Source organism: Puma concolor, chromosome B3 (genome assembly GCF_028749965.1).
Source record: "Puma concolor isolate L17-30 chromosome B3, mPumCon1.1.hap2, whole genome shotgun sequence".
NCBI classification, from domain to species: Eukaryota; Metazoa; Chordata; class Mammalia; order Carnivora; family Felidae; genus Puma; species Puma concolor.
In genome coordinates this window covers 93,735,780-93,751,183 of record NC_141672.1, presented here as the reverse complement: position 1 = coordinate 93,751,183, position 15,404 = coordinate 93,735,780, and the positions used below count along the sequence as shown (strand labels likewise).

Genomic DNA, 15,404 nt, shown 5'->3' with positions numbered 1-15,404 from the left:
ATATGTAGCTATAAAAATAATGATGGCTATTGCCTGAGACTAAACATTTCTCATCCTAAAGCAGTTCATCAGTAATGAACGCTGTTGTATGTAATAATGAAAAATTGGAAGCAATTTAAATGACATGCAAAAAGAAAATTATTGAATAAATTATGTTATAACTTGATGGAAAATTATTAACAATTAAAATAATATTTTGGAATAGTATTTACATGGGAAAGTGCTTTTGGCAATGTTAAGTGAAAAAACCAGGATTAAAAATCGTGTATTTAGTACAGTGCTATTTTGTGATCAAGAATAAAACACATGTGAACTTAGGTAATAACCTAATATGAATACCATATATGTAGCAAGGGTTTCTTTAGGTACAATTACATGAGATTTTTATTTTCTTATTTATGTTTCTACCTTTTCCTAATTGTCTGAAATATTATTTATTTAGAATCACAAAAATATATAATAGTGTTAAAATAGAAAAGAAATGCCATATATTAGAGAAGTATTTATTAAATGCCTATAGGTAACATTTGGAAGAATTGAATGAAACAATGAACGACTACAGCCTTTGAGTTTGCCCATGAGTTTACTGCATTTAAGAGCACTTTTGCTCCAAACTGTTATGGTACCATCATGGTGCTGTCATTTTTTCTTTATAGACAGACTGAAATGAGGGCAGAGATTTTATTCAATACCTCAAGCATTTAAGTTTTGTATTCTTGTTTCAATTCAACATCTATGGAAGAAGATAGTGGATTTTGAACAGATCTGGCATATTATGAGAAATATTAAAATATACCTAGAACTTGACTATCTAAAACTAAAAAATAACCAGGGGAGTAAAAAATGCATAAAAAAATTAAAAGACAATAAATTGAGGAAGTGTCAGGAGATAGGACTGGAAAGATAGATGGGGCTAGAGCATTAGAGATTTGAGGGGAACAAAGGTATAAGGTTAGTCTTTTGGAATGGTAACACTGGTGGTGTTTATGTGCAATCTACACAATTTTTTGGCCCATTTGCATATCTGGTACTAGTGTTCATTAATATTTTCCTTTAAGTTGAGTTAAACTTTTTTTATTAATCCTCATCATAGCAAACATATTTGTGAAATCAGAGTCTGTTATGTGTATACTCTTTAATAATACAAATTAGAATTAATACATAACGGGGTGCCTGGGTGGCTCAGTTGGTTAAGTGTCTGACTTTGGCCCAGGTCATAATCTCACGGTTCATGAGTATGAACCCCACGTCGGGCTGTGTTCTGACACCTCGGAACCTGGAGCCTGCTTCAGATTTTGTGTCTCCCTCTCTCTGATTCTGTGTTTCCCCCTCTCTCTGCCCCTCCTCTGCTCATGCTCTATCTCTCTCCTTCTCAAAAATAAATAAACATTAAAAAATTTAAAAACAATACATGACTATTAAAACATGACAATCTAAAGTCATCTTGCATTCCATCAGTGATACACATAGCACATTTTTGCAAGCACTTGCACGGAGAGAGGGAGATGTGAAGATGGGGACTCGATGTTTTGGCCATCCTGTCCATCTCTCAAGTAATACCATAATTTGGGCCTAGTCCTCTTGCTGAACTAGACTGGGTGACGTTTTGTTTTAGGAACTCCTTAGAAGGCTCCTCTTTCCACGTGGACATTAGGGAGGTGCCATTGACCACAGGTGGCTCATTTTAGCAAGAGAGAAGGGAGAGTGAGGAAGAACATTTAGTGATAGGGAGGAGCTGGAGTCATTACTGCAGCAAAGAAAGCAGGAGAGAGAGAAGAATATGGAGAACAGCGGCATGCCGGCAGGTAAGATTCAGTTATTGTCCAAATGTGGTCATGGTCCACCCTGTTCACTCTTGCTGGTACTGTAAAGGAAGAGTTGCCGTTTGGTAAACTGCATATCTATGTCTCATGAGCTACTTAGAGAAGAAAGAAGCAAAGAAAAGTGAAAACCCAACCCAGCAGTTTCATTAGCGCACACAGTGATTTTCATAAAACTGTAGAATTCAGTGGTGAAACTAACTTACTAATAACTAACTAATAACTAATAACTGGGGTTATTCAGTTATTTATTACTTATTTACTCCATCCCTGGACTCATGGGAAACTGTGCATTTCTGAAAATGACATGGGGAAACATGCGATGTTGGATGGTGGATAGAAGCCTATGGTCTCGCCACAACCCAGCCTCCCTTATCTGCCAAGGTCATTGTGGAACAGAAAGGGATATTATGGTCTCGATTTCTATCATGGCTAGGCTGGGAACAGCCTGGCTTTTGTCCTCTTTGCTCACTACATGTTAATCTTTCTTGTTTGTTGGCTGCTGAATCCAGATTGACTTTCTCCCTTTAGCAAACAAAACAACAAAACAAAACAAAACAAAAATGAAGGCAGATTTTGCATCTGGTGAGAGTAATTGGAAGTTCTCCTATGGCCTTAGCTTATCTCTGTTTACTTTAAGATGGAGTTTTGCCTAAGGGTTACAGTGATTTCAGAGCAGTGTCCTTCCTCTTTATACTAAATGCCTAATGTCCTTGCATGGGTAAATTTTTAAAAATGCCTACTTGTTTGTTTGCTTGCACACTTTTTTTTGTATTTGAAAAAAGATGGACCCAATCCAAAAGAACCGGGTAACCATTTCTTTTGTTCAAAGAACTCCCAGGAAGAAAATGCCATGACTTGCCTCATTGCAAGTTTTGAAATTTTTTCTTTTTCCAGCCTAAATAATAAAAGACTCTAAGCTCCGTGAGGGCAGGGATGTGGTCTATTTTAATCACCAAAACATCTACATCAAGCACAGGGACTGATTCATAGTGGGAACTGGTACATTTTCTTGAGTGAATGAATGTGTAATAATATGCTATATTTTTATAGGACATCACAACTGTAAAGTGTTTTCCATTTGCTCATTTGATTCTTACAACAGGGTCTTCACAGTGGATAGGAACTGGTGTTTTTATCCCTATGTTGTAGGTGAGGAAGATGGAGGTGAGCAGAATGATCTGCCCAAGGCTTCGCACAGAGTCAGTGATGTGTGGTTCTATCCCTGAAGACTGTTTCCCAGTTTGGAGTCCAGCAAGATGGGGCACAGCTGTTTCTCTGCGTGATGGTTCCTGCTTTCCTGGACCTTCATGAAATTCTCCTTTATTTTCAGATTACAGGACGGGCCCATGTTTTACCGTGGTCAGCAACCAGATGTGCCAGGGACAGCTCAGCGGGATTGTCTGCACAAAAACACTCTGCTGTGCCACTGTCGGCCGAGCCTGGGGCCACCCCTGTGAGATGTGCCCCGCCCAGCCCCACCCCTGTCGTCGAGGCTTCATTCCAAATATCCGTACGGGAGCCTGTCAAGGTAAACCCCTGGCTGATGGAGCTCTTAATGGATTCATCTTATTTGCTCTGGAGAGCCATTCTCCAGTGAAGTTGGAGAGAATGGAAAAGCGGTGTCAGAGACATAACTTCACGATTTCGCTGACGGCATGATATCCAACTTAGGCATTAGGAGCGTGGATCAAGAGAGAGCAGCTGGTCTCCTTGGAGTTTTCCTTGCCAGCAGCTCCCCCTCCGAACCCAGAGGTGTTTCTGTGGGGTGGTGTGATACTGGTTGCAGTAATGCTGTGCGTTAGAGCAATGCTATGTATAAACACAAAGCAAAATTTGTGAACAAGGTACTTTGTTTTTCTTATTTTTTTCCCTCCATTTGATATTGTTGGAGTTCCTCTGTCTCCTGGGTTGTCCTTAGTTGACCTCAAGAAAATTGTTCCTCTCTCCATTTTACATGCTACATTATGCTTTTTTTTTTTTTTTTACAAGTCAGAAATAAATTAAGATTTGTTTCACAGTTTTAAATATCCCCAGATGTCGCCTGCTTGCTTCTTCTCCTGTCTCCCATAGAAGCCCTTACTCTGTTTTTGGCTTTTACTCCTATTCTTCCAGCTGTACAAATTCTTTTATTGTCTGGATGTCTGGCAGGAAACAGGAGGAAGTGAACGGAGGCAGTTCAGCACTAAACTGATGGGATTGAAAACTCCCAGGCTGTATCTGCTTCCTTTAGACATCTTCAGTGTTTTTTGTTTTTTTTTTTTTAACAAGTTGCAATATTTTCAGAAAATTCAGGGTATGGTTTTCTGAGGCAAATAGATACCAGTTTGGTTTGGTTCTGTGTGTTAATTCTAAGGCTGATGTGCAGTAAAACAGAATTTGAGATGAATCACACAGTTCTGTGGGTCTCCATTAAATTCTGCTTCCACAAATTCCACTTGTGATAAACACTGTTGGTCTTGGCTCCTGACTTCTGGGTACAACATACAGCTCCTTTATGTGCCCTTCAACTTGTCCTTCTGAATGTCAGGAGCAGCAAGAAGTCACTTTGGAACAAAGGAATTACAAAGGGGTCTATTTTGTGATTTTATAAAGTAAAGAGTTAGTTTAGTTCCCCCTTTCTTGGGAACCTTAGTTATTTTTCTTATCCTTAGAAGTGAATTTTGAAGAAATTCTTGGTTTTGGTGTTTGGAAGCCAGCTAATACCCGTGAACTCATTGACATAGACCAGAAAGCCAGATTTGGTGTGCCCAACTATCCATCCATGAGTCATTGTCAGAGGTTGAGGCACTGAGACAGTTGGGGGACAGAGAATGACGAGGGAGAGAGAAAAGTGGCTACTCTGTGACTTTGCTGTGCATTTCCTACAGTCTAGACCTGTCCACCATTTTCTTTCTGCTCCTTCCTGACTCTGCTATTCAAGAGTCAGGAAAAAGAAAGATTTTTATCAGAAATTTTGTGAAACCCATGAAATGAAAATGGCAGTTATATTGACACTTTGAGAATGAAACTCTTCATGTTTGGGTGTGGGATTTTTTGGAGCAAGTCTGCTATAGGCTTGGGGCTCTGTTATCCTTTCCAGTGTTTTTAGACTTTGGGCCAGATGTGAGGGGCTGTGGGCAAATGGGTTCATAAAGGAGCTTATTCTGTCTTCAGTCGTGGAAGGCATGGCCAGCAGAGAAGTGCCCTCCTGTGTATTTCCTCTTGGCCAAAAATTATGACCAACAGGACTATCAAGTTTTGCTTATATGTACAATCAATTTCAAATAACATTTCAATAACATATTCAGCATATCAAGAGAATGGAAACTTCTGGTCTCAGATAAAATTGAGATCAGCTATAAAACATAATCTAATTATACTGCCCATATAGTGATTCATTTGTGGGCCAGGACATTCTATTTAAAACAGTGACAGTTTGATAGCAAAATAAATTGTTGCTCCTTTAGTACCCTTTCCCTCATGCCAACTTTTCTGAAGAACATGGGGTAGTAGAGACTTTAAAACTGGTGATCACTCTCTTGTTTCATACAATGAAGGGTAAAACAAGAGAGTACCCTAGGCTTCCAGATTTCTAAAAGAATATGCAAAGTGAGAGAAAGAAAAGTTAGACTGCCACTCTGGGGGTCCTTTATTAAACTAGACTTTTGTGTGTATTTATACACATATATACATACATATGTAATGAAGAGATGGAGAGAATGTACATATATTTTTTACAGTCTTTCCAACTCAATACAATGAGCCTGGAATGATTCCTTTTTTCCTAGAAAGTTCATATGTGGGGCTACATGTGGGACCATAGTTATTGGGTGCCAGGGATATAGCAGTGAACAAAACAGAGGAAGAACCTGCTGTCTGGAACTTGAATTAAAGACAATGGGTTTATAAAACAAAACAAAGCAAACAAGCATTTATTCGGTCAGCTGGTGATTCATCCTAGGGAAAAAAGTAAGCAAAGTAGGAAGGGTGGTGAGTGACAGGGGGCTGGCTGTTGCTGTTTGGCCAGTGAAGGATGTACTGCTATAGTGAACAGAGACCTACCGGATAGATGGGATGGTGTGAACCTTTATGGAGGAAGAATGATCCAGGCAAAGGGGCCACTATTAAAAACCCTGAGGCAAGTGCACCCTTGGTATATTTAAAGAATGGCAAGGAAGCCAGTTTAAAAGGAGAGTGACAGAGAGGGAGAGGAGGTCAGAAGATGAGAGCAGAGAGTAGAGGGGGCAGGTAGAATCTTTTCAGATAGGTGCTTGAGTTTTGAGCTGGGAGGACACACTGACTTACTTTAAAAAGTTTCCCTCTGGTGGCTTCTCTGCCAGCAAAGTAAGACTGCGTATTCATCTCGGGTCTCTCTCACTTCTTAGTCTAATTTCCTGGGTTGTTTAATTTTTACTGCACAAGACAATTCTACAGAATGGAAGGTGAACATTTTCCATTTCATCTGCATAAAAGCATTCACTGTCTCATACAGTCTCTGTGATCTTACATAAATTCTGCTTTAACTGAATCATTCAATATGAGTCTTAGAGAGTTTTATTATAGAAATGTGTTGCTTTTTGATTCTAAGAATTTCTTGAATAACTCTAGTTATTATTGTCAGCCTTTTTATCATTGCATCCTGTAACTTGCAGCCTTTATAATAAAGCCCACAAAAATCAGTATAAATATTGCCCTCTACACAAGAGAAGATGGGAGGTAGGAAAATTAACATTTGTGACCTCTTACCAACTATGTTACTCAAAAATTTATTTTACATAAAGCAATTGTGAGAAATAGTTTCTCTCGTTGTATTCCAAATATTGCGATGGACAAATAACTCGTTGACATAAATAGAGTAATATAGACATAAAAACTGTCACATTTTCTTCTGCAGTAACTTTTATATGAATGTCTCCCTCTCTCCCTTTCTCTCTCTCTGTTTGCTAAAATCTGACAGATGTGGATGAATGCCAGGCCATCCCTGGGCTCTGTCAAGGAGGAAATTGCATTAATACTGTTGGGTCTTTTGAGTGCAAATGCCCTGCTGGACACAAATTTAATGAAGCATCACAAAAATGTGAAGGTAAGAAATAGTATGCTTTGCAGTGAAGGGGTGGAGGGGCAGGCAAAACGCAAATCAACGACAAGCTTTATTGTAAATTGTTCCAAAATCCTTCTGTCTTTGTCATTCCTGTGAATGTGTAAATATAATATTCTTACCAGGAATAATATGCCTTTGTGCTAGTGAACCAGAAAAACCCTGCAGCTTTTTCCACTTTTATAGACCCAAAATAAGAGATCCATCTGAATCAAATTAAATATTAAAACATGAAATATTTTTGAACCAATATTTGGGTTAAAATGTTCAAGACACATGTTTTTGCATAGTTCTAGAGACATGAATTTAAATTTAATCATTACGTATCATTCAGAAGGACATATCTTCTGATTTTTTTTTTTTTTTTTAGTTAAAATATATGTTTGTTAGTTTTTGGAGAGATTAACTCTTCTATTTATGCTCCGAGTACAAGGTTAGTATTTTCTTTTGTGCCTATCAGATGGAAGCTTTTTTAATGGTAATCAAACAGAAAAATAACTGGAGGTAAATTTATACATTTGCATTTAGTTTCTAGATTGAGCTCCTAAAATGTGCATAGAGGGACTATGTTCATATGTACCGCTACTGCTGCTTGCCAAAAAGAGGCCTGGCATCCAAGGCCATAAGAAATGCTTTTTCCATGAGAGGGAAACATCTAGGAAATAAGTAGGCGGCATCCAACTCTCTTTTCTTTGATGAGTGCATGCACCTTGCATGTATAATGGCTGACAGTAATATAACAAGGTACATCTCTTATCAAACTCAGCAGACAAAACTTCTTCCTTCATTTTTAGCTGTACCTTGTGTGATATAAAGTTGCATTTAGATGCATGCACTTTTGTTGAAAGCAGCTGCTGTTGTGTCTATACTCCTAAACCCCAGCAATGAGGAATAATTCATTCTAAGTCATGGGCTTAGTTCATTAATCTTCTTTGTGGATAGGCACAGTATATCATATGTGGGAAAGACAGCTTCAGATTTGAAGAGCAGTTCATAAATGACACATGAGAAGTTTAATATCTACTTGCCCTGAAACTGAGTAATCTGAAATCTGGCACTGATGGAATTATCTTTATGGGTTAGAGTTTTTGTTTTTTTGGTTTTTTTTTAGCGTTCATTCATTTTTGAGAGACACAGAGCGTTAGTGGGGGAGGGAGCAGAGAGAGCAGGACACACAGAATCAGAAGCAGGTTCCAGGCTCCGAGCTGTCAGCCCAGATGTGGGGCTCGAACTCATGAACTGTGAGATCATGACCTGAGCCGTAGTCAGACACCCAACCGAGTGAGCCACCCAGGTGCCCCTAGAGTTGTTTTTAAGTTATTAATCACGTACAATTTATAATATGTTCTTGAACATGCTATGAACAGTTGAGGAAACTGTGAAAAATACATTCTTCCTAAGGAATTAGGACTTTGTAAAAACACAGTAAGTTTCAAAGAACGATAAAGTTGACTCTTCCAGGCCAACGTATTTTGGAAGTTCTGTTGTAGATTTAAGTTAGAAGCAGAGGATGTTGCTACTGAATGAGGCAAAGAACTTAAGTACCTGTACCCTTTCATGTTATAAATTAAAGAACTGGGTATGGTAAGTGCTCTGTTTGAAGTCATTTAGATGGCACTAGCATTTACTTCTTTTGATTCACACTGTGGTACTTGTGATGTCATATTATATTGCCTTCTTTCCCGGATGTAAGCCATAACCTCCAATATTAATATTTATCTTTCCTAATATTATGAAAATTTTTAAATATTATAGTATATATTTTCAGGTATTATATACATATATCTTTATGCCACTAATAAGCTGTCAGGTTTATAATAGCATGCAAAATCCACCTCAGCAATGGGTTGTGTCTTATATTTTCAGGTTTTCTCGGCCTGATATATTCAGCTTAGATACAGTCAGCTTCAAGATTTAGGGCACTATGATCCATATGACTTGTCCAGTCTTCTGGACAAGTTTTGCTTTTTGGAATTAGATAGCTTCCATCTTGGAGTAGAATTGTTTTCCTGTGTCCCTTGCCTTTCACTCACCTGTCAGTTAACAACTGTCAGGATTGATCACCTTGTGTGGTCGTGAATGAGACAGAAGATGCAGATTTAATACTCAGACTGAAAGAAAAATCATTCAAAATCCTTTTGTTCATGGTAAGAAACCTATTATAGTGCTGTATCCAATGGACAAAAAAATTCAGTCTGAAAATTACTTAATCCTTTTTCACAAATATTTTTTTTTCCGGCTGCATATTGAAATCAGTAGCAAGATAAAAACAGCATACTTTTGGCTAGACCTTTTTTTTTTCCTTAGCCATCTACGGTTACATTAAATTCAGATGATGGGTTTTTTTCCCCTCTCTTTTATTTTTTTTATGCAAAATTGATACTGGAAGAGAATGTCCTGTTTGTATTATATGTACTCTGGCCTGGAAGCTGGTTCGGGCATTATTGCCCTGTCTTACTCGGGTAGGAGAGTAATTAGAAAGTCCTCTGAGAACGCTTGGTGAACTGGGTCTCCTCCTTCAACTCCCTTGCTTTTCTCCAGCTTTATGCCTGTCTATGGGAATGGCACAACTCTGGGCATAGGATGATTGATAGGATGGTCAATAGAAGGAATTCCAGAAAAACTGGCCCACACAGTGAAGGGATGAAGAGAACATCTGTGTGCCCTGGGAAGATGGTCAGGCCACAGTGGGATTCTGTGCCCTTGTGAAAATCGTTCTGGCACTTTTCCCATTACTTGGAGTGGCTTTTAAAATGCATCTTCCTCTTGACTTGGAAAGGAAGGAACTGGGTACCTGGAAGCCCACAGTAATTTATTTAAAAAACCAATTCAATAAAAAATTGGCTTTAGCAAATTTACAAGCTGCTAACCTTTACTCCCTCAGGGATGGGGAGAGCAGTTTTTTTTTTTTTTTTCAGTGAGATCTGCCTTTTGCAGAATTCTCCCTTCTTAAAATATCCCTTTTGCCCTGAAACTATACCAAATTTTATATCATTACATGCAACTTAGATTCCTTTGAAATGTAAATGATCAAGCAGAAGTGATCAAGTAACAATTATTAAATTTTCATAAATTTAAGAAGGAATATTGAGATTTATAGCTGTGATTTGGGGGGGGGAGGGAAACAGAGGTCACGCCCACCTTCATTGTTGATTTTTCCAATGACTCTCGAGGGTGCACATTGAAAGAACACACGGGCCTTTTCTTTTTGGAAACCGAGTCCATATTTGCATAGGTTACTGTGGGAGGAAATTAAGAAATAAAAAGTGTAATTAAAGGATTAAGTTTTATTTCTGGAAGAAGTCCCTTGGATTCCTAATTAACCACTAATATTTTGGGACTTAGATTACCGCCAGCCCAGCCTTTAGCAATTATACCAGCACTGCATGATGCAAAGGACTTTTTAAAAATGTAGCCCTTACATCTGTGTCCTCCCTAATACATGGCCAAAAACCTTAAGACTTCCCCTTTCTGAAATAGTGACATATTCATCTGATGGCTACTTGCTATGAGGGGCTCTTATCCTCTCAGGCACCAAGGACAATTCCTGGGGCTTCTTGACCCACTGACTTACTACTCCTGGGGCTACTTGACTTACAGTTGGGACCCCATGCTCTGCAGCTCATTGTAAACCCTTGACTCCCACTGTTCAGGGTCACCAGCTCCCTACATGTTGCTGAACACAATTTCTGTGGTGCAGGCATAAGAGCCGTAGGAATAAGGTAGACCTGGCCCTACACCTGGTAATGTCCCCCCACCTGTGTGATCTTGGACAAATCAGTTACCAGCTCTGAGTTACTGCAGCTTTCAGATGAGGAGGTTGAATGGGGTCCCTTCCATTTCTGTAATCCAGACTCAGTTGTCACATTTCTCATTATTTCCCAGTTGTGATCAGATAGCGGGTGCTGTATGCGGGCGTATATGGTATGAGTATAAAATAGTAGGGCTGATATTATTTTCAACATGACTTGAAGAATCAGCTTGTTTACTTTTTAGCCAGATTTTTTACACTGGATTTTCCTGTGTCCAGGTAGCAAATCTGGACAGAAAGGGCCTACCACTGTGTCCCTTCTTGGACACATAGCAAGAGGCCAGTGAGACCATAAGCATGGCTACTTCCCAGCAGCTTTGCCTCTCCCTTCTGCCCTAAGGAGCCAGGGAGAAGTGTCCAGAGCACAAAAGCATCTCTTCCCAGTCAAGCCTCACTTCCCACCAGGCCCCCACAAACTGATTTACTTTTATGGCTGATATTTAATACAGACTGGCTCCCAGAAATGCTAAGAAATCCACTGATCTCCAACTCTCTTATGTGGGATCCCTGAGTTCTATTAAAAGGAGGTAAATACAGCATGCTAAGAGCCTGGAAAAAATAATAGATTAGTATGAGTTTCGAAGAATAAGTGATTTCGATTCAGATACTTTATTCCGGCCTTTTACTATTGAGGGGACTTCACCACAGCCTGGTCACAAAATCAGAACTCCTGCCCCTGTTGCCATGAAGCAACAGGACTGAGAAGCAAGGAGACTCAGGAAAGTAGAAGGGCCTTAGACACATGAAGAAAAATGGGTATGTCACCGAGGAGAGGACACTAAAGGGAATTCAAAACCATTTAAGCTCCTTCAAATGGAATAATTTGGCCTAGTCCAGTTTTATCTTTATCTGGGTGAAAATTAGGGAGGTGTATACTATGATGTATTTCCTGACTTACTGACCTCTGGGGCCATGCACCTACGTGGGATCCCTGCCCCTCTCCCTCTTGCCCAGACCCTGGCAATGGGAGACTTGGGTTTAACATCACTTTATAAATGAACCTCTTTGTTCTTATTTTGAGTGTTACTCATGCTGGTTTTCTGAAGGCCTCAGGAAAATGCAAGAGCTATCCCTGGGATAGCTATCTCTATCCCAGAATTATAGAGATCAGGTCCTATGCCCATATCTATACTGTGAGGAATAGATGAGTTGATACACATAAAGCATTTAATCAATGCCTCACACTCAATATCTGTCAACTCTCATCATTATTATTGTTGTCGTTGCTATTATCTTCAGTAAAGGGGCCAAAGCTAACCTAGCCAGCATGTGAAAGATGTCTGCTCCGTCCTGCCAGTTCATTCTGTTTTTTGAATAACTTTTTCTGATGTGTTTTGTCACTTAAATAACCCCTTCGGCTATTGGTGTATGTTAAGTGGCCTTAAAAAGGATGGTCACGGTCATTTATACTAACAGGTAGAAAAATATTTCTTTTAATAGACACTTGTTGTTCACATGATCTTCAATAGGAGTTTAATGACTCAGACATTTATCTTTAGGGACATTTTGAGGAAGGTATGTTTTCTTCTTGATACCTCTGTGTTACAGGGATACATCCTCTTCTATTCTTAAATAGGGTTATTGAATCCTCTAGGCTGAGCTTGTTTGTTTGTTTGTTTTTTAAGTAGGAGTGTGGCTGATAAATGCAGGAGGATTGATGGTAAAGAACTGTCTTAAAATGTGCTTTCTGATATTATGCTAGTTCTAGAACCTTAGGCTCCATCCTTGGTGGTTTCTCAGCCTGACTTTCACTGACTCCAGTAAAATTTCTGCCGGAATAGAAATACACATTTTTACCATTATACAACTTCACAATGACAATGCTGTTTATGTTAGCATTGACTCTAATATAAGCAGGGAAATATTGTTTGGTTTAGCCTCTAGCCTAGCATAGAAGAATGGGGATTTTGGTTTTAAAAAGGTTAAACTGCATGTAAACAGTGTCTCTGCTGCCTTTTTGACTAACAGGGTGAACTTGAGTCAGAAGACACTTGAATCTGGTCCACTTAGAACTCTATTTTGTTTTACAAGTGAAGAGCAGTACTTAAACTAGAGAAGAAATACTCTTTTTTTTTTTTTTTTTAAATTTAGGGCTTTCTGAGTGCCCACAGTGTAGTCTGGCCATTGCAATACTCCCAGGGCACTTGGGTCAAACCGCACCTCTCCCTAGGTGAGTGCAGAAAGCCCACTCCTCTTGGAGTCAAGGTCATGCGCTCTGAGTTTACTTTTAGCCTAACAGGAAGTTCTCAATTCCTTTTTTTCCCCTCACTGGTGCCACATCTGTTGACAACTGTCAGTGTCTGAATCTGGTTCTTGAAAAGCTCCCCTTGAAGGAAATGGCTGTATTTGTCCTAAGGAACTTTTACTGCTTCCTTGGAAGAGACCATTGGCCTCGTGCCCTGAGAGCTAACTCTAACTATGGCCTCTGCTGACCCCACAGGGTATTCAGTGGTTTTCAGAGCTTTCCCCACTGGTGCAGATGACCAGACCACCATCTTCCTGTTCTCCATGATCAGTCACTGGGTTTGGGCTCATGGGAAGCATGGAGTCCGGGCTGAGACAGCTCTCCACAGCTCAGGCAGTCCTGGAAGGAGCTGAAAACTGAAGGCTGTCTGCTGATAGCACCCCCAGTACTGGGACAAGTCCTTCCTTGAGAGAGATCTGGGTGAAGCATCCCAGTGCCCCCCGCCATTCACTTACCAAACCCGCAGAAAACCATCATCATGGCAGTTTGGGTGCCCCTGAAAACACCAAGATGTCTCTGAGTCTTGGTCAGCGCTCAGACCACATGGTCTCTGTAGGATTTCAGTATCTGCTTTGTAGAAGATCCAATTGTAAAGAAATGCAGGAACTGATGCAGAATACAGAGTAATAAATATAAAGGGAGATTAACTCAGTGCAAAACATGGAGAGAAGAGGGAAAACAAAATTTTAAACTAAGTGACATTTGGAATCTTAGCATGCTATAGTTAGTTGGTAAAACAGTACATACTTTTAGATTTTACAGGGCAAGTTTCTTTTATTTTGAGCTAATGTCTTGGGTAAGACTGTGTTGAAAGAAGAAGCACCCACTTCTGGGTCAATAGTCAATGAATTGACTATGTCATGTGCTGCTTTTATTCTGTAAAGATTGCTGTTTCTGGGGACATGGTTTGACTGGTGTTACATTTGAACCTCCCTTGGTGATGAACAGTTGTATACTGCGTTCTGTGTATAGTAACCCCTTCTTTATGTTTCAGATATTGATGAATGCAGCACCATTCCTGGGATCTGTGATGGGGGCGAATGTACAAACACCGTCAGCAGTTACTTTTGCAAATGTCCTCCTGGTTTTTACACCTCTCCCGATGGTACCAGATGCATAGGTAGGTTTAATTATAAACAGCATAAACAGTGATTTCTACAAACCAGTTCCCTAATGAACATCTTTCTAAACACGTTTGTTAAAGGGAACTAATAATTTCTCATTTTATGTGAAATGTACATTTACATTTCATTAAACAGTGGAGCACCGTCTTAAAGAAAAGAGACATCTTGTCCTCTTGTATTAGGATATTTGCCTCCCAGAAAGAGGGATGATCCCGGAGCCCATAGAGATGTCCTCAGTCTATAAATTAACTTTGCAGTTATGTTAAGTGTCAAACCTTCAGTCGTTTCCTGGGACCTGTGTTAATTTAGGTCTCAAATTTTGCAATAATCTCTTAATTGGTCTCCCTGCTTCCTGGCTTCTCTACAATCTATCTTGTCAGATTTATCTTCCTAAAATAGTGCTTTGATTAAATAATTCTTTTGCTCACAAACCTCTGGTAGTTTTCCATTAAGATTTGGAAATTAGTGGTTTTCAGTCTGTGCCCCTTGGATCCTTCAGGTATAGAAAAGGTCTCCAGAGCTGCTAGGGTGGGAGAGGGGAACAGTGAGAAGGGGGAGACTAAGGGGACAGGACCCCTCCCCCCCAGTCAGTGCCCCCCACGTGCACACACTCTGCTTTTATCTAGTGGGGTGTTAGGCTTCTGCATACAATATCAATTAAAATAAGGGATTTTGTTATTAAAAAATAGGTTTGATAACTGTCAGACTTAATGATTATTAAGACTTACCTCAAAGTCTAGTCTGCTAGAGAAGTTCAAGTTCCAGGTGTGTAGCCTAATATTTAAAGACACTCTCTGACCTCTCTCAGCCTTGCTGACTTATCAGCACAGTCCCTGCTTCTCACCCTCAAACAGGTCATTTGTTTTGATTCCTTCATGCCTTTAATCATACATGTTGTACCACTCAGGATACTCTTCTCAGCTCAAGCCCCCTTTCCTGCTTCTGCTCGGGCTCTCTGTCTTTGAAGATGTCCCAGATCAGCTTACCTGAAAGCGGTTTCTCCCTTACCTGAGGAAATACTTCTCATAAATGGTCTTCTAGGGACATTTTATGTCTGTATGTTTTTGTCTCCCTAGTTAAGTTGTAAGCTCTCCTTAAAGCCTACATAACTGCTATCCTCACATATCCCTGGTGGTTCTTGGCACAATTCCTTGCATGTTGTAGGCACTCAGTAAGTATTTGTTGAATATCAAAATGAGTACTTCCTTATTATTAGGGCACAGCTAGGAAGCCTATGGCAATGGCCTTGGAGAAAAACGAATTCTATCTTTTGATGTTTGTCTCTGGCCCATATTTTCTGAGACACTCAGCTTCGCATCCTCAC

General features: G+C 39.7%; 1 protein-coding gene across 2 annotated transcripts in view; it reads left to right on the top strand.

Annotated features, from left to right (window-relative positions):
* The window catches only part of FBN1 (fibrillin 1), a 234,571-nt gene that overhangs the window by 104,762 nt on the left and 114,405 nt on the right, over nucleotides 1–15,404 (top strand). For both annotated transcript variants that reach the window (XM_086710629.1, XM_025918911.2), the window contains exons 6-8: nucleotides 3,154–3,351; nucleotides 6,760–6,885; nucleotides 13,951–14,076. In XM_086710629.1, coding sequence (XP_086566755.1) covers nucleotides 3,154–3,351; nucleotides 6,760–6,885; nucleotides 13,951–14,076 — 450 coding nt within the window. The remainder of the gene's footprint in view (nucleotides 1–3,153; nucleotides 3,352–6,759; nucleotides 6,886–13,950; nucleotides 14,077–15,404) is intronic.